Below are 20346 nucleotides of genomic sequence, written 5' to 3'. Positions count from 1 at the left end.
TACTGCTGTAGCATTTTGAGGAAGATAGTAGTGAGGTGACAAAAAGAAGTCTTGAGATTCTTTGTTAATTCCACCAGTTGGATTTTTATATGTAAAATAATCATATTTACCGCCATAGGAACACTTCCCATTTACTGGTAAAATAATAAAAGATTAAATTAAATAAAGTAAGAAGACAAGACCTGCCTCCTCATAAACTGTTTTACAAGACTAACCGAATCGAAATTACGCAACTATAAGCAATAATAAAAAAATATGTTACATATTTATCTTTTAGAAAATTGTATTGTTTAAATAATATGACAAAGCCATATTATTTTCCATTATTTTCACAAAGCTTTCCATTCTGGACAAGTCATTAATTTTTATTTTAAAATACTTTAAGACATCTTTTCTCTCTACTTCATAGAAATTGCAATCTAAGATGAAATGCATTTCATCTTCAATTTGATCTGAATTGCATTTTTTGCACGTTCTTTCATTTTCTGGGGTTTTTTGTTTACTCTTCCTTCCCAATTCAATTTCAAGGTTGTGGTCACTGAGCCTAAACTTTGCTAAAACTCTACGTTGGCTGAAGTTTTTCATTTCATTTAGATAGTTTTCTAATTCAAATTTTTGTTTAAATATACTATATGTTCTAAGTTTGTTCCCCTCTTTTTTATTTAATTGTTTTTTCCATGATTGAATAAATTCATTTGTTTTTACATCATTGGTTTGTTGATTAATATTGTTGATCTTGTTAGTTTCTTTTATTTTAGACAAGTTTTTTTCTCCAAAAATTGTTTTTATTTGAGTAATCCAGATAGAATTATTTTGTATTTCCTTTAATGCATATTATAATATGTGATTTTCAGGAAGCAAATTTATTCTGTACCAATATTTAACTTTTGAAACCATTGCATTTATTCTTACTGGTAATCTACCTAGTTCACCCTCTTATACCAACTGATGGTGTAAATTTACTAACACCAAGAATAAAACGATAATAATTATTACAAACTTGCTCTAGGTTATTTGTGTCGTTTGTTAGTTGACCTGCCCAAATTTCTGACCCATACATTAGAATGGCTGTAACCAACTGATCAAATAATTTTAAACACAATGAAGTTGAAATCATTTTATGACTAAGTATAGTTTGTCTAATGGCAAATAATGTCTTCATTGCTTAATTTTTTAGCATACAATGGTTTGTTTTAAATTTTCCATTCGGAGTGAATATCATACCCAAATAACAAAAAACCTTGACTGGTGTTATGTTTTTACCATCTATAATAACAGTTTGGTTTGTCAGTACTCTGTTACTTGTGTTGAATATCATCACTTTGGTTTTCTTAATAACATTCACATTAAGATCCCAGGTTTTACAATAGTCTGCTAATTTATTCAGACAATTTTGTAAACCCTCTGAAGTCTGTGAAAACAAAACAAGATCGTCTGCATATAAAATAGAGTTTAAGGGTTTATCACCAATCATGATTGGTGTATCACCACTTTTACCCAAATGACCTGGAAGATCATTGATGAATATGTTAAAAAGGGTGGGTGAGGTATTACAACCCTGTTTCACACCACATGTGGACTGAAAACCCCCTGTTAAACCATTTGACATCTTGACCTTGTAGTTTATGTTATTGTACATGGATTTAATGATTTCATAGAAATGACCATTAATTCCTAAATTTTGTAATTTTAGAAATAATGCTTTCCTCCAGACTCTGTCGAAAGCTTTTCTAAAATATGAGTACATGCGTTTTGGTTTATCATAATTTTTTCCTTGACTGCTTTACAATGTTTTATCTATAGCTGTTTTAAGTAAAAAATAGTGCAACGGCGCGGGATTGGAATGTGGGAACGTGAAGTCGCTATCATAAAACGTCCCTGAAATCAAAATCGGTATTTCCACACCCCGTATGCAAATGTGGTCTGAGAGCAAACAAAGTAGTCCTTTCAAAAGTAGCGTTTTTCGAAACATAGCAGAAATAAACAATATTTAGAAGTACGATATTTTACCCTTGGGTACATAAATATACTTGAAACACTGTAATGGTACTTCTAGGCAGTCACTTATTTTGACTAAAACTAATTTGCGTATAACCCATGCAATAATGTTTTCGGTATTTTCACGGTAAATATGCAAATCAACATGGTACATGTATTGGCGATCCGCTGCACTAGGATTGCCCTTAAAATCACTTCTGTGTGTGTGTGATTTCCAGTGTTTTCACGTATTAATTCTTCTGTGATTTGTTTGGCTTGGCAGATTTCGCTCAAACTTAGCAGGTAGGTCACCCCTTCACCCTAGTTATTAGGGAAAATCTGGGGAAAAAATGTTGCCCACTGTTGCCATAAAAACTGTTTTTGGATAGCTACGCGCTAAATGTATCTCCTCCTACAAATTTAGTATAAAACACATCAGACAGCTTGAATGCGGGCACAAAAGTTACTATTTGAATTTTTTATATCTTTTTTCATTGATGAGAAATTTGACCCCAAAGTTAGGGTAACTGTTCACCGGGAATGGCTTTTTAACTCTTCTGTGATTTTTTAGGCTGGGCTGATTTGGTTCAAACTTGGCAGGCAAGTCACACCTTCACTCTAGTTAGGTTGTAAAATCTGAAAACAAATCCTGGCTACCGTTTTCATGGCAACAGCCAAAAACTGATTGTTTGAATACCTTCACGCCAAATGTATCACACCCTACATTTCTATGATTAAAAAGCACGGACGTAGCTCATTCTACTCAGCTTGAGTGTGGGCAACAATTTGCTGTTTTTTATGTCTATCTTCATTACCGAGAAAATTGACCCCAACGTTGGGGTAACTTTTCACCAGCAAGGGCTTTTAACTCCTCTGATATTTTTTATGGCTTAGCTAATTTTGTTCATACTTGGTAGGCAGGTAGTTCATGGCCACTGCTACCATGGCAACAGCCAAAAACTGTCTTTTTAATACGTTCGCCCCAAATTTATTACCTCCTACCAATCTTGTAATAACAGTGTTCAAATGGTCATGCATTTTGTTTTGGCTACGTTGCACACCGGTAAGAGATCACCGGCGCCGACATTGTTACACTGTATCAACGTAATCACAACACAACTTTGAACTTTGAATGGAATGTAAATGCTGCCTTCCATCTAGAAAATACTATCGCAAAACGGTTGGCAATAATACATTTAACGGCAGAATACGTCCTAGCAATAAAATAAAGTGACTTTTGAAGACTTTTTTTGTGCGAACTTCGTATACGGTGCCCGGTTTTAGTTATAAACCGACGTTAGCTTCACGTTCATGTCCTACCATGACAACAGCCGAAAACAACTAACGAACTATTTTTATTTTGTAAAATTTTCGTCTGCTATATTTATCCAATTCAAAACTTTCAGCAAACTGTTGGCATATTAGGTGTACATTACATGGAATACTACGATTGACAGAACTTGATGTATGTTGACTGAGTTTTATCAAACCCTCTTGGAAGATCCACCCGCAGTAAAATTAGCGATTGTCATGAAGAGCAACCATCAACATCAAAGTACCAGGGGTTTTTTGCTGGCGAATTTGCGGCGTTACCTAGTTCCAAATAAAGATTACCAACGCCAAATAAGCAACATTTAAACCCGTAATCAAGATTCATTCAATCCTCCGTGGCGGCTAACAAGCAACATCACAAGCGAAGTTGTGGCGTGCAGCTCAACGATGACGCGGTCGACGAAAGTCAACCTGTCAGTGGAGTACCGAAGTTGAACGGCATGTTTGCCAAGGCACAATTCTGTGGAGGAACTTTTAACTTCAACATAAATTTAAACTACCTATGATTGATTCGAAACGTTCCATCGAGATCGGACGGCGGCCTATCTGCACCCTTCACTATTGTATTCAAACGAATCACGTGGTGTGTCGTTCTCCTTCAAACCCGGGATTCAATCAATAGGGGAGTTTCAGTATAAGAAAAAACATCGCAAATCATGCAAATTCAACATTTTCAAACCAGTATACTAAAACAGAAATGCTCATAGATGCAAAAGAAGGATATATATTACTTTTCAGTATACACATCTCTGTTGATACTATCCCTCACATATTCTACTCCCAATTATTCCTGCGTAAAATTGAATAGCCTCTTTCCATGTTGACATTTTGAGTAAAATCACGTGACAGGCTGTTAAAATTGGCTGTTACATACTCTTCCGCCGGTCTGGAAAAATGTTTATTAGCTCTCATTCAAGCAACAATGCAGATTTCCCAGTGGGAGTGAAACAGTTCGACTCTACCATTACAAAATAGGGGTGTTTTCAGCAAAAAGCGAATAACCCTGGAGTGCACAAAACACACTTAATTTCGCAACAAATTTTGCATTAGTTACAGTAGCAGAATACAACAGAAATATCAGACGTTACATGAAAACACTATATATTGTATTTCGGCCCGAACCCTCTCTATTGTAATTCCAGGAATTACCCCCATAAGTGCATCCATTTTCCACCTTGGTATCACCCAGCCCTGCTAACAAACTCTTAATACCACGCTGAAGCGTTTGGTAATAAGACTGTAGCCTAAGGTTGTAACCCAAGTAAAAAAAACGTTCGTTGAAATATTGATATTCATTAAGCTTTTGGGATGACGTGCTTTCAATAAGCGTGTCCATAGGCCTTGATTACTGCGTTCCATTTGCCTATGAATAAAGAATGACACCTTGACGACCATAACAAATATCAAAGTATTGATCAGAAATTTTATAGAAAAAGCTGAGATTATCATTGCCTTATTTACCATTATGTACCACGTGTTACGTAGTTATTAAAAGATAACCTGGCAGTACCAAGTATTCTTTTCCTCTCTTTCATCCTACAGCTAAGATTGGTATTATGCGGCTATTCATAACAAAGTTCACGAAATGAACTAACTGCGGCAGTCACAATTGAGTCAATCAATAGCATTGCCATAAAACAGCAGTCTTTACCATTCAGGCACAGCATGAATCGTCTCGCACCGACAGATTCGGTAAGTTTTTAAGTGAGGTATATTCATTTCACCGTTAAACGTTGAATACTTATTGCTGTTTTGAACATTACTAATATATACTGAAAGAGTTATTAGTTCCACTATGGCAATCAAAGGTGTGGCTGTCGGGGGTAATGACCGACGTAAATTCACAAATGAAAAAAATCCAGTTGCTAAAGCATATCTGGTAAAGCAAACGTGCAATTAAAATATATCTCATGTACTCAGGAAAACACAAATCAGCAGTCGCGTGTTTCAAGGATGGCAAAGTATGTCATTGGACTCGCAACGTTGACAGTGATTGGTTCAGGTGCAGCTATTGGTGGTGGTTTGTTGTTGGGTACAAAATCATCAGGTAAGTTAGTATATGTGGAGTTGATTGTTGTATACACCGGAAGGTACATGTATGAGGTGATGGGGCGTATTTGTGAACGACTAAACTTTGAAAATCTTGTATGGTGAAATTGCGTTCCTGAAAATGTGTACATATTTAATTAAATTGAAATAAACTTAAATTTTGTTGCCAAAGTTAGGATTTACATAGAACTAATTTACTGTTTATTTATAACTATACTAATATATAACACTATTACGCCAATAAAACACCTTTGTCTAGATTTGTTTTCACCATGTTTAATATATGCAACATTACGATGTATATAATACACTATAAATTTAGGTCTGACAGAGTTCCAGTTTTAAATTAGTTAGTCACATATGGGGATGGAAATGATATCAATTGTACAGGAATGACAATGAGTATCATTTTTTTAAACAATGCAAAACAAATCCAACCTCACAGGTTATCGAGGGATATGCTATACGCCAATCTGTAACTAAGACATGTTTAGTACACTTCCCAGAGCAATACGATCAGAATTCTTAAAATCTTTAATAATATTAACAATGGAAGAAAGTCTTTATACTTTGCTAATGGCTAAAAAAACTGTTTGACCCATAGAAGCAGAGCTTCCAAGCTCTTTAAAATTAAGCTGTTAATTTCAGCTTGCAGATACATATGATTGTAGGCTGTATTGCTTGGCAACCAATATACACAGATACGCAATTGCAAATTAATTAGCATGTCTATGGTCAGAATAGACATAACTTTCATGCATTATTTTCATTGAGTTACCTAAATTGATTTGAACCAAGAAATACACCATCAACATTTCCTCCATTCATTACAAAATAATACTGGAAAAAATGTGGTATATGGTTGCTTAGTACATAGATGTTTTTACAGACGCAGCCAGTGATACATTTCGAAAATAAAAATACAAAATAAACGCAATCAGAGGCGCCGACCACGCGCGTTGCAAATAAATAGAACGCGTTGTGACACAGTCTCACCAGCTCCTTTCACTCACGCAATATAATTATGCTATTTCCTAACGCACTTATATATAATACATTGACGAAAAACACCACAAGAAAAATGTAAATCAGGCTTGTAATTACTAGTAACTCAACTCGAACGCAATATTCATCACTGTAAAAGTGGATAAATTCAAACCAGCCAGCTCATGACCGAAGACGTCCGGTCGTCTTCGTTGATATCCTCGCTAACTCATCATAATCGTGGTGGTGAACTGTTCAGCTGATTTTTCAAAAGATGGATATTCAATTCATATTCATCCCAACTTATTTGAATATTCTGTCGGAAATGCGAGACATTGTTCAAACAATTCTCTACAGGGATATGTCTGATGTCAACTAGTAATACGCAATTATCCAGGCAGTACTAGAAATTATTGCTGATACTAATCATGTTTTGTATTGAGAAGTTGGATACTTGAACGTGTAGTCCCCGGGCGTGTAGTAGACGAGCATAATCGTACTGTCACATGTTTTTCGTCTTAGCCTTGTATTTTCGTCTTAACCGTCGCAGTCCGCTTCATTGGATGTTTAGTTTGATAATTGATAAATGTGCTGTACACAAGTTTATTTAGAATTTCAATTGTTATCGTTATTTCGTGATTCGTCGAAACAGAAAGGCTGCTAATAGCACCACCTACGCATGTAGAGTGCGCCATCACAGGTCATGTTAGAATCGCGCTAAAACGTTTGTTTATGACAGGCAGCCATGATGAAAAGCTACGAGCACATTTATATGCAGCGTCTACTGAACCTTTCAACCGAAATACTGCTTTAGAGACCCAACGATGCAAGTCTATAATCTTCTGAACGTTTATTTGAGACCTGTATGTTATATTGTGTTACTGGAACTGTGTGATACTTCTACAGTCATTCATAAAGTGAGATCGTTGCCTCATGGTTACAAATAGTTTCACAGTTACTTTCACAGTGTCTGTATTGCTTTTATGTTATAGAATTCACCGTGTTTTAAATAAATCTGACCTAAACCGACGCACTGGAGGGATGATTATTTGAGCATGGTTGACACTAGTATGGGTATGATAGACGCAGTTTGACTACAGAACAATGAACATATATTCAGTGTGAGACTGTTGCTTTCAGGTTGTGTTAATACAAATATGATTTAAACTTGTCTCTTCCGTTGTCAACGTATTCAATATACGGAAATAGCATGTGTGTGTGCGTTTGCGTGAGTGAAATATGCGGGTGAGATTTCTCGTCGCAACGCGTTCTATTTATTTCCAACGCGCGTGGTAGGCGCCTTTAAATGCGTTTATTTTGTTATTTCATTCGCTGGCACTGTTTATTTTGTCATTTCTCACAACTGAATGTCCAAGCTGACTGTTTTGGCTGTAACATTATATAGATCCACAATGTTTCAGTATCTGAAACATCAAAATCACATTTCATAGAAAAACTTCATAGAAAGGAAGCATACGACATTATATGAAACAGCATAACATATAATCAATGATTAATTCAAAAAATGCCATGACAATGAGTCAACTGTACAAGAAAGTTCACACTTTAGTATACGTAAATGCATTGTTTCATGCTGACGGGCTGCGATTATCTTTTGAATTTGGTCTATTGGTATTGTTTTTCATATCATTTCGGTTTTCAATAACCTGTTTTAAAGTTTCGAAACCAAATGTAAGATGTATCACATAATTTATTTAAATGTGTATCAATAATGCTCAGACGCCAGAAAATAGCTTACGACAGTGAACTGATAATTCAATAACATAATATTAGTAACATCCTGGGTAATCCATAATACTTACGTTTTTCATCGTTAAAATGTTAATCGTTGCTATTTATACATATTCACAGATATTGATGAGTGTCTGGTTGACAATGGTGGATGTACTCATAAATGTATTAATATTAAAGGCAATTTGACATGTGACTGTTGGCCTGGATTCTACTTGGGTTCTGATGGCTCGTCCTGTTATGGTAAGTATCAACAACATATTTTGTTCAGCGAAAATTCAGCAATTTCAACGCAACCAAAATTAGGAATAGACAAAACAAACTGAATACATCAATAATAGAGCCACAACCACACATGATCTCGGTAGATGTAGTAATGTTATTTTGAATCAAATAGTCGTCTACAATTATGCGACTCTATTTTTAAATTTATCTTTAGTTTTTAGTCCCTTTGTATAGTGTGCTCAGTACAAGTTTGGTTTATAAAACCACGGCCATATATTCTGGATTCTCAAGCATGTTTTAAAACCAACATCATTCTTTGTTCTGACCATTTAGTTTAGATCATTTCGGTTTATCAAAACATTTAAGCACACATAACTTAACGAAGAAGTTTTGATGTATTTTCAGTTATTTAATTTTTTTCTATTTATATTGTATCTGTACCAGCTTAGGTTTTAATGTAGAGTTACTGTTTTTGTATGTGCCTTCTACTATATCTATACTGTCTAGTGCATTTATACATTTGTGAAACTTGATACAAGTTTTGGTCAGAGGGTTAAGTGCTAAGAAAATTCTGTTATTTCCTACCGATCCAATATTTAGTATGTCTATATGCATATCATGTTAATCAGTGTTCAATATTCACAGACATTGACGAATGTCAAACTATTAATGGTGGTTGTAGTCATGAGTGTACCAATAGTGTTGGCAATTTCACATGTAGCTGTCGTGATGGTTTCAGCATTGACTCTGATGGTTATTCATGTTATGGTAAGTATCACTAAACATATCCTGATCAGTGAACACACTTTACATGCATAAAAATAAAGTATAGTGGGCAAAGTTTTCATTTTTAATAGCATGTATAGTTTACATGTGACACAACGCTCATCTTCATTAGGATGTTATCACATCACAAGTCTCATGGTCGGTTGGTCGATGACTAAATCGGTCCCTTCCCCACCATCAGGCTTGACGTACTAAAATAATAATCTGTTGGAGGGCGGTGAGCTAATGCCATCCATACCCGAATCTTAAAATGCAGACGTTGTTTGGAACAAACTATCTTCATCCTGCCGACCACTTTGAACTTTCCAAAATTTAATATTTGCGGTTGTTTCACAAATAACATAAACATTGAATACGTTCACATGACAACATCACGATCATCACACGGAATGAAAAAAAAAGTAGTTCCCCGGGGGGAAACATCACGCCGAATAACGTCATGCACTGTCAAAATGTAAAATAATTTAAAGATATTCGTAAATTGTGTTTCATTCTTGGCATAATGTAATAGTCTCACGAAGTACTTAGTGAAACACAAGCTGGATTTTAAAAGGGAAGAAGCAATGCAAAACAAATTCACAAATTATTAGTAAAAACTAGCAAAACAATAAAATGTGTTTTCTCCATAAGCTCCAAGATAGGTTTCGACAGAGGCATAGCATGGGAGCATTGTAGTGCACAATAGAAAATATGATATTTGCACAACAGTGACTCGCCTAATTCAGCACTTGTACCAGAAAGTTTGAACAAACGTCATCACTACAGTAGTTTAGTTTTGTTTGGTTTGATACAAAATTCGGTGACCGACATTTAGATGTATTCTGTTAGTCACTCTTCACACCGAAAAAAAGTTATGGAGTGAATATCAATGTAGGAAAAAGTCAAAAAAATTATGAAAACATTATTCTAGCAGAAATACTTGTTATACAGAATATGAAGATTCTGCAAAATGTAAACTGTTTCAAATATACTGATGCCACAATAACAACAGATTCTACCAGAAATAAGTTTAAACACGGAATTGAAACAGCTACTAGTACACTGACTAGACTAGAGGAAACCAAACGATAAAATCTGATTTTCAAAAAAACTAATAAATACGTTGATGACAGCTATTGTAACATCAGTTTCATTATATTGAACTTTAGTAGAAACCGAAGTGTTACAGCGGGCTGTTATTTATTAGTTATAGGGAAAAGACAGACAGAGCAGCCAAAGGAATGGAGGATGGACGATGTCACATGACTAAACTCAAAGACAATGAACTTGAGCTATTTTGCAACACGACTTGTCTGTAACTTAGTTCAACATCTTTGTGAATGCTGTGTTCCGTTCACAATTGCCTTATCTTATATTTTTGTGACAAGTTAACCTGGATCTTTATTCTAACTCATATGAAGCCTGGTAATGACTCGATATATATTCACAATATATATATTCATATACATTGATGTAGTTACTGATTGATGTATTCTGGTACGTTTTGTCTTCGATGTAAGTTTAGACTGAAACACATTTTCAAAATCATCTTATATTAACAAAATATCAACGAATATTCAAATACGGCATCCTCACCCATAATATGTGTTATAGGTGAAAAATGGAGACAATAGTACTGCGTATAATGTAGAACAAAGTTAACCACACGAGGCATAGAATACCAACAGTGTGATCCGTTACTTTCAATTCAATATACCACAGCACTGCAGTACAAAATTATCATTAACGTTAAATACTCTGTATTAGAACGTGGTGACAATTCATCAATCGGTGGTCATGCATATTTGGCACAGAAGGCACAGAAAAAACACAGAATTTCATGTCCCGCCTTTTGAGGGAAACATTTCGTCAGTACAAATTATTATTTGCTCTTAGAATACATTTCCATGACCGTAGTGTTAAAATAAAAGAACATTTACTAGCCATAATCCCCACATAAAGTAGAAATAACATTCTCATAAATACACTCTTTGAAAAAGTCGCACAGGGTAATTTACAAGTACAAGAGCACAACAAATATATCCAGACATATCCAGTTTGAGGCCAAATACGAAACATTTTACAATCACTAAAAACTATAATACTTTCAAAATTAACCGCCATGTTTCTTTGAGTAAAATTATACGGAAGTTCTAATATATTCCCAGACAATGATGAGTGTATGGTTGATAACGGTAGATGTAGCCAAGTGTGTACTAATGATATTGGAACGTACACATGTAGCTGTCGAGCTGGTTATATTATTGATTCTGATTCTCATTCCTGCAATGGTATGTATCTATCAATTTTGACAAGCTATATATCTCTTGCTGTAAATACTGAGTAGAAATAAAATGTTATTCTGGGTAAAAAGAAATGTCAGATATTTCATAATGTGCATGGGAATTAACAAAAAACGACAGAACATTAACAATTGGGTAAGACAATAGCTTTTAATTCATGAATTATGAATAGAAAGTAACCCGGAAATTATATTACAGAAGCCACGCACAGAATTTTGAGAACAATACTGTTTTCACAACTACACTACATATATTAATCACAAAAATTTATAGTAAAACTATTAAGTAGGTACAAGCTGTTTAGATCGATAACTATGATATATAGTACGCACTAATTGGCAATCATTGTCCCAAGCACTAATCGGCATATGTTGAAACTATAGCCTTTTTGCTGTTCAGCAAAATGTAAAAATGTTTATATTTTCAATACTAACTTTCAGTTAATTATATGTGATTGTTGATAAACCCCTAATGCAGTCCAATAAATTAATAAAGATATCTGGCACTGTGATATCAAGTTAACTATGATTTATATGGCAAATATGAACTTTTTTCAGCTATAGTTTTAGAAGTCGTGATCGTTGCATGCCCTAATCACACAAAAGCATAATTCCTATAGGGATTTACAAAGCTAAATAGAATTGCAGCAATGTCATATGATATAACAGCATTGCAACTGTTCCAACGTTGGGTTAAACAATGAGGAAGACGTTTGTTTCCCATTACATGTACTGTAGGATGTTAAATGCTTCCTCTTCATATGAAATAATATGCGGACGTTTAACAAATGCCTGTTTTAGGGGTGAAAACTATCTGGATAGAACAAATTGCTTGATGACACAGAATATATGTTGTTTGTTATTACCAAGTAAACTTATGTGACATATTCGTAGATATTGACGAGTGTCTGATTGAAAATGGCGACTGTTTCCACGAGTGCACCAATACTGATGGTAATTTTACATGCAGCTGTTGGCCAGGTTTCGCCATGGCTGCAGATAATTCATGCATTGGTGAGTATTAATTACTAATTTTAACCAGCGACGATTTGATTCTTGTTTAGCAAATAATGACAGAAAAGGACAAATTTGAATATGCCTGGCATACTACAAACAATTATACCTAAATTCTACATAGATGATAACATTTAATTTAATGTTAATCACCAACAATAGATCATTAAATATATAGCACAAATAACAAAATTGTATTTGTTCGTAACATATTTGCACGAATGAGAGAAGTGAATCGCGTAAGACGTTGTTTCCTAAAATTTGAGGCTATCTCTCAATACATTATTACTAGAAACGTAGGGCAAAGGTGTATACAAATGGCTTTACGGCATTGCATCGACATTCTCACGGTATTTTCGTCATATCATATTTATGCTTCATCTTTAAAAGCTCTTTAAGACACATTACTATAACCACATAAATTAAACATATATTGTACTATGCCTACTTGGTAGTACAGGAACTATTGTAAACGTATGTTGTATTATGCCTACTTGGTAGTACAGGAACTATTGTAAACGTATGTTGTACTATGCCTACTTGGTAGTACAGGGACTATTGTAAACGTATGTTGTACTATGCCTACTTGGTAGTACAGGGACTATTGTAAATGTATGTTGTATTATGCCTACTTGGTAGTACAGGGACTATTGTAAACGTATGTTGTACTATGCCTACTTGGTAGTACAGGGACTATTGTAAACGTATGTTGTATTATGCCTACTTGGTAGTACAGGGACTATTGTAAACGTATGTTGTACTATGCCTACCTGGTAGTACAGGGACTATTGTAAATGTATGTTGTATTATGCCTACTTGGTAGTACAGGGACTATTGTAAACGTATGTTGTACTATGCCTACTTGGTAGTACAGGGACTATTGTAAACGTATGTTGTATTATGCCTACTTGGTAGTACAGGGACTATTGTAAACGTATGTTGTATTATGCCTACTTGGTAGTACAGGGACTATTGTAAACGTATGTTGTATTATGCCTACTTGGTAGTACAGAGACTATTGTAAACGTATGTTGTACTATGCCTACCTGGTAGTACAGGGACTATTGTAAATGTATGTTGTATTATGTTGTATTATGCCTACTTGGTAGTACAGGGACTATTGTAAACGTATGTTGTATTATGCCTACTTGGTAGTACAGGGACTATTGTAAACGTATGTTGTACTATGCCTACTTGGTAGTACAGGGACTATTGTAAACGTATGTTGTATTATGCCTACTTGGTAGTACAGGGACTATTGTAAACGTATGTTGTATTATGCCTACTTGGTAGTACAGGGACTATTGTAAACGTATGTTGTACTATGCCTACTCGGTAGTACAGGGATTATTGTAAACGTATGTTGTATTATGCCTACTTGGTAGTACAGGGACTATTGTAAACGTATGTTGTACTATGCCTACTTGGTAGTACAGGGACTATTGTAAACGTATGTTGTATTATGCCTACTTGGTAGTACAGGGACTATTGTAAACGTATGCTGTAATATGCCTACTTGGTAGTACAGGGACTATTGTAAACGTATGTTGTATTATGCCTACTTGGTAGTACAGGAACTATTGTAAACGTATGTTGTATTATGCCTACTTGGTAGTACAGGGACTATTGTAAACGTATGTTGTATTATGCCTACTTGATAGTACAGGGACTATTGTAAACGTATATTGTACTATGCCTACTTGGTAGTACAGGGACTATTGTAAACGTATGTTGTATTATGCCTACTTGGTAGTACAGGGACTATTGTAAACGTATGTTGTATTATGCCTACTTGGTAGTACAGGGACTATTGTAAACGTATGTTGTATTATGCCTACTTATTAGTACAGGGACTATTGTAAACATATGTTGTACTATGCCTACTTGGTAGTACAGGGACTATTGTAAACGTATGTTGTATTATGCCTGCTTATTAGTATAGGGACTATTGTAAACGTATGTTATACTATGCCTACTTGGTAGTACAGGGACTATTGTAAACGTATGTTGTATTATGCCTACTTTGTACTACAGGGACTATTTTAAACGTGTGTTGTATTATGCCTACTTGGTAGTACATGGACTATTGTAAACGTATGCTGTACTATGCCTATTTGGTAGTACGGGGACTATTGTAAACGTATGCTGTACTATGCCTATTTGGTAGTACATGGACTATTGTAAACGTATGCTGTACTATGCCTATTTGGTAGTACAGGGACTATTGTAAAAGTATGTAAGTATTATGCCTAATTGGTAGTACAAGGACTATTGTAAAAGTATGTTGTATTTGTATTTGTATTTATTTATTTACACCAGAAAAAGAAAATATACATAACACAATTAATTTTTCCTTTTTACCACTGCAAAGGATTCTGGTGTGGGTCATGGAAATAGCTCATTTGAGCTAGTCGAGTCCTAGACCCGGAATAAGAAATAATACTGTACTGACGTGCGGATTATCATAAATTTATCATATACATATATTTTTATCGTGAAGTGGTGCAACATTATAGTTCAATTACTAAATATCAAAATAAAATAAATAAGTCATTGAAATTGCTGAGTGAATATAAACATTATTTTGTCGCACAATAAATAAATCACTAAATTTAATAAATCATTTTCTACAAAATAAACTAATCACTAAACTGCAAAATCAAGCAAACAATCAGTCTGTCAATGAAAAAAAAATATCAAAAGGTAATCATATATATGTATATATGTGATTTTTATGCTCTATCCTGATATGGTGAATAATCATAATTCAATTGAATAAATAAGTAAATAAATAACTATGCCTTGGTAGTACATGGACTATAGTAAACGTATGTTGTATTATGCCTACTTGTTAGTACATGGACTATAGTAAACGTATGTTGTATTATGCCTACTTGGTAGTACAGGGACTATTGTAAAAGTATGTTGTATTATGCCTACTTATTAGTACAGGGACTATTGTAAAAGTATGTTGTACTATGCCTTCTTGGTAGTACATGGACTATAGTAAACGTATGTTGTATTATGCCTACTTGGTAGTACAGGGACTATTGTAAAAGTATGTTGTACTATGCCTACTTATTAGTACATGGACTATTGTAAAAGTATGTTGTACTATGCCTTCTTGGTAGTACATGGACTATAGTAAACGTATGTTGTATTATGCCGACCTGGTAGTACAGGGACTATTGTAAAAGTATGTTGTATTATGCCTACTTATTAGTACAGGGACTATTGTAAAAGTATGTTGTATTTTGCCTACTTGGTAGTACAGGGACTATTGTAAACGTATGTTGTATTATGCCTACTTATTAGTACAGGGACTATTGTAAACGTATGTTGTATTATGCATACTTATTAGTACAGGGACTATTGTGAACGGATGTTGCATTATGCCTACTTGGTAGTACAGGGACTATTTTAAACGTATGTGTCCTGCGACATTGCTACATTATATTATATATTCATAGACATTGACGAATGCCAGACAAACAATGGTGGATGTAGTGATTATTGCACCAATGATGTTGGTGCATACACGTGTAGCTGTTCAAATGGTTATTTTTTGGATTCAGATGGCCACTCATGCTATGGTATGTATTAAAGACAGATTACATTCATATATTACTATTAAATATATCAATTTTAAAACACAGGCCCATGTATATTACTTACTCTAATTCATAAATCAAGCAGTGTACTGTGCCGTGAATAACCTAATCTCATTGTTGTTTTGCGTTACATTTTTACCGACCGCCGACTTATTCATAATTTAACATATTAATTATAATCGTGATATTATAGCAGTTTTAATCTACATGAAAATGTTCATAAATGGGGTTATTTGATGTGCTTATATAACGTCGCTTAAAGTGACCCTATTTTACTTGTTCCGCCGGAAAACAGAACTTTAATCGTTCGTTATGACATTGTGTATTAAGTCATCCAAACGTTATAGCTTACGTCAGATTTTGCAAATAAAATATTTGAAACATCTAACAAATTTAAAAGAAAAGAGTGTGACACATTATCTTGGTGCAAAATATCGGTTTAGTTCACTGCATTAGACATGGTACGACTAGAAAAACGAACAGAACAATATTTAATGTAAAATATCTAATGATTTATTCGTGTATGCACATAGTTCAAGTACACATCTGTACCATATTAAATTATTAGACATGAAATTAATGAGTTTATTTACAACACACTAATGGGGCGACATACAAACAAAAATAAAGCTTGTTTATGTTATTGTGCAGGTCCTACAGTGGAATGTTCAAGATATTTCATCATACAAGAAATTTTACCCTTTTTGGAAGCACAGGCTCGGTGTGCTGAATTTAATGGGACGCTGGGGAGTATTAATTCTGACGAAGCGTACTCTGCTGTGGACGCTTTCTTTGGGGAAGTTCGACCACATGTAAATGCGTGGGTTGGAGCTAAAAGAATATCCGGAGAGTACTTCTGGCTTGATGGCAGTGAGTTCAATCATGCGAAGTGGGCGAATAACCAACCCAACAACCAGGATTGTGTATACAAAGGGTAAGCAAACCAATATTGGTCGATAAAAAGTAACTAAACTATGTTATGAATTTCATAATGTTTGTGGTATACAATATGTGTATGTTGCCTGCGATTTTTCAGCCGTTTTTCATAGTTTATTTCAAGTACATACAACATAAAATCATTTAACAAAATAGCAGCAGTTCTGATTCCATTTGTCTATTGTTCAAATTTTAACTCGTTCAATTATTCAACCATCGTTCTACCTAAACAAAATGCAGATGATTTTAGTAAATATATACTAGTATATATTGAGCAAGAGACCAGAACAGAAATAATTCAAATTTGATGAAAACAGCTTACAATATGTATTAAATAGTGTGAAAGATGGGTCGATTATGAAATAAAACATTGTTTCACGATATGTGCGATATTTTCACAGCTTTATATTTGAAACCTGTTACGCTATTTAATAAAATGACATTTATGTAACGGTGGTTGAGGTTATTCGTATATGTAGTAGAGGCGCAGAGTGAAGGAACAGTAATTACTCGTAATTTATTTCCTCTCTGGATATAAGACAGGTACATAACTGAGAATTAAATGATTTTACATACATACGGTATATTTCTTCCTGTTTATGTTACCACATATAAGTAACGTTTACACAAGTGCCAAATTGTCAAATACAAACGTAATAGGATTAGTTTAGAACAATGCGTTACGCCATGGATTAGTTTGAATATTAAGAAAGTTTGTTACAATATCACGATAACACACGTTATCACTGTTATAAATTTGGCATACAATATGCAATACGAATAAAAATTTATTTTTGATATTCTATGTTTTTCTTCTGTTCAAAATAGTTTTACTTTGAATTTGTTATCAAGTTACCTAACTTGTCATTGTATTCATTTTTTGTAAGCGTACAGCTGTGCAATATATTGTTATACTACTACAAATAATAACAAATAATCATGAATTGTTTTATTGTAGATGGAGTACTAACCACAGATATTATACTGGTGGTTGCGGGATGACACATCCAGCCTCTCTGTGTGAAGAAAACGGTAAATTTTAATATGAAAATTACATAAATTCCACGTTATCCCTCATTTTGATGTAATGAAATACAAGTATCCGTCTGCCACTTATAACACGCGTGTTGTAACTTTCTCAGTTGAGAAAACATTATACACAAATTGACCAGCGTTATTATTTAAAAAAAAAGAATGTCTGGAGCAGATCAGGCAACAATCTTAAAATCAATCGCAATTTCTGTCGCAACTGTCCAAACATACTATATTTTGTCCTGATCTGATTGAAGATGACCGAATGACAATAATTTTAATTCCAAAATTATATCGAAATTAGAGATTCATCCAATACTGAAGCGGATCGCAGTCCTATGTGTTCAGTCACGTTTAGTGTGTAACAATTACATCATACTACTATATAGCTGGTGTACATGTATAATACAAACATTGCATCTAATCCCTCTGTAAATGTTATCGTGTTTCTATCTTTGGCAGTATGTTAAGCAGGAATTGGTGGGCAGAGTGACATGTCGTCGTGGGATATGAACTATAAACTTAGCGAATTTAGTATTGAATGTGTCAGTTTGTGACAGTATGCATTATCAAATAACGAATAACACACAGTTGCTCTAAGACGCTACATCTCGGGTTATATCTTTATGAGACTGTATATTCTATTTGTAAATCATACGTTACAACTAATTTGTATGAATTGCCCCTTGTATTTTTTATACAACATAATACTAACATCGCATAATACTAACATCGCATCGGAACTATGCATCAGCATTTGTCATGGTCATGGTAGCTATTTTGTTTTAAAGCACGTGGTTCAAGATTTATGTGTTTAACATGCATGGACTGATCAAGTTTCAACTTCACACGTACATTATATCGCAGGTATGCACACACAGATTACATACTTCTAACACTGGCAGCGCTCTCAATTTCTTTACAGTTAGAAGTGGAAAGGAATTGAGAACGCCATTAATGTTAAAAGTGTGATATGTCCATGTATTTTTTTTATTCGATTAAAACTAGATCTCGCACAGTTTATTATTTGATGCTTTTCATAAACGTATGGTTTCTGTTATTATGTTCGGAATTACAAAAATATGATTGCAATGTAGCTGTGAGTTTTGGAACTGATATTCCAGGAAGGCGTGTCCAATATATTGCAGATAATGACAATATCCAAACGATAGGTGTGTTCAATACGTTTCACTAATGTCAATGGAAAGACAACAAAGTGGTCCATCATATAGTAGATAGGCACAATAAAGGAAATAATTTATGCTCATAATGCTCATATGCTCAGTGGAATGGCCGTATTGCGGACCGATAGGAACATATTCTTGTAGAACCTGTTCTGACTAGTATTTTGTTATCAAAGATATTCAACTTCCATGAAGGCAAGTTGTAATCAGATGATATTATCGATCTACCTGATGATAACAGTGTTGATAATGGGTGATTCAATGTCAAAAAAAGTCAAGTTGCTGAGACATAAACGGCCATTCATGATTCACCTACAGATGAATTAGATACTAATTACTCGCTAACGACTCATTGCTGTGAAGTGTATGGTATTTAAAAAAGAAATGATCACCTTATTCACATAAAAAAATGTGTACTAATCAATTATTGGATAACGCTGGTCTACTTTGATATGCCAAAAAACAGCTTTCATTCTTCTGTTGCAATAACGTTGGTTGCAAAATAGTATCCATTTAAGAAAATGTTATGCAAGTATGTGTTGAAGAGAGGGTCATTACACCAGGGAATTCCATGGTCTGGGAGTCATACATACAATGGAATATGTTGCAGTTATGTGCAATACATCATTCAAAAATATTGAAATGAAGCAGTAATTTTCTTGATGGGTACTCAAATAACTCGTCACAGCACATCTCGGACGTAACATGGAACTGAAAAGAATATATATTTTCCATGTGACGAGGCCAGGAATATGAAATAATAAGAAGAAGAAATGTTTTTAGATTTATTAAACATGTTGAGAGGAATATCGAGTATCATTGTCGTGTTTAGGGAGTGTGCATCAGTATGTGACAACACATAAATGCAATGAATAATCTCTAGTTATGTTGTACAATATAAATTGATGCACTCAGAATCAATAAGTTTTTTTATGGAAGGTAGTGACAAGTGTAACGTTAACTCCTGATCATAGTTTTCGAGTGCACTTGTAAATTCAAGTGTGGAGTGGTAAAGTGTACAACAGTGCGTGTACAAACTGTAAAAGCTCCTGCACCAGATAATCTTCTTAAATTAAACAGTGCTTCCAGATTCCAGATTTGAATTCTATATTTCAATGTCTCTCATTCAATTGATATGTCACATATAAATCTTTGAAGACAATTACGTAAGTTTAAATTATAA

General features: G+C 34.3%; 1 protein-coding gene across 1 annotated transcript; it reads left to right on the top strand.

The window, feature by feature from the left end:
* The first annotated feature begins 4917 nt into the window (after nt 1-4917).
* Nucleotides 4918-19002, top strand: LOC146737942 (uncharacterized). The gene is made up of 10 exons (XM_085504746.1): nt 4918-5001; nt 5230-5356; nt 8215-8337; nt 8965-9087; nt 11253-11375; nt 12281-12400; nt 15871-15993; nt 16663-16945; nt 17906-17979; nt 18442-19002. Exons 1-10 carry the CDS (start codon nt 4975-4977, stop codon nt 18447-18449), a joined length of 1131 nt encoding a protein of 376 aa, XP_085360872.1. The 5' UTR covers nt 4918-4974; the 3' UTR covers nt 18450-19002.
* Nucleotides 19003-20346: the final 1344 nt, after the last annotated feature.

The sequence above is a fragment of the Saccoglossus kowalevskii genome, chromosome 10 (genome assembly GCF_978046115.1).
Source record: "Saccoglossus kowalevskii chromosome 10, keSacKowa6.1, whole genome shotgun sequence".
NCBI classification, from domain to species: Eukaryota; Metazoa; Hemichordata; class Enteropneusta; family Harrimaniidae; genus Saccoglossus; species Saccoglossus kowalevskii.
This window is presented reverse-complemented; position numbering and strand designations above follow the sequence as displayed.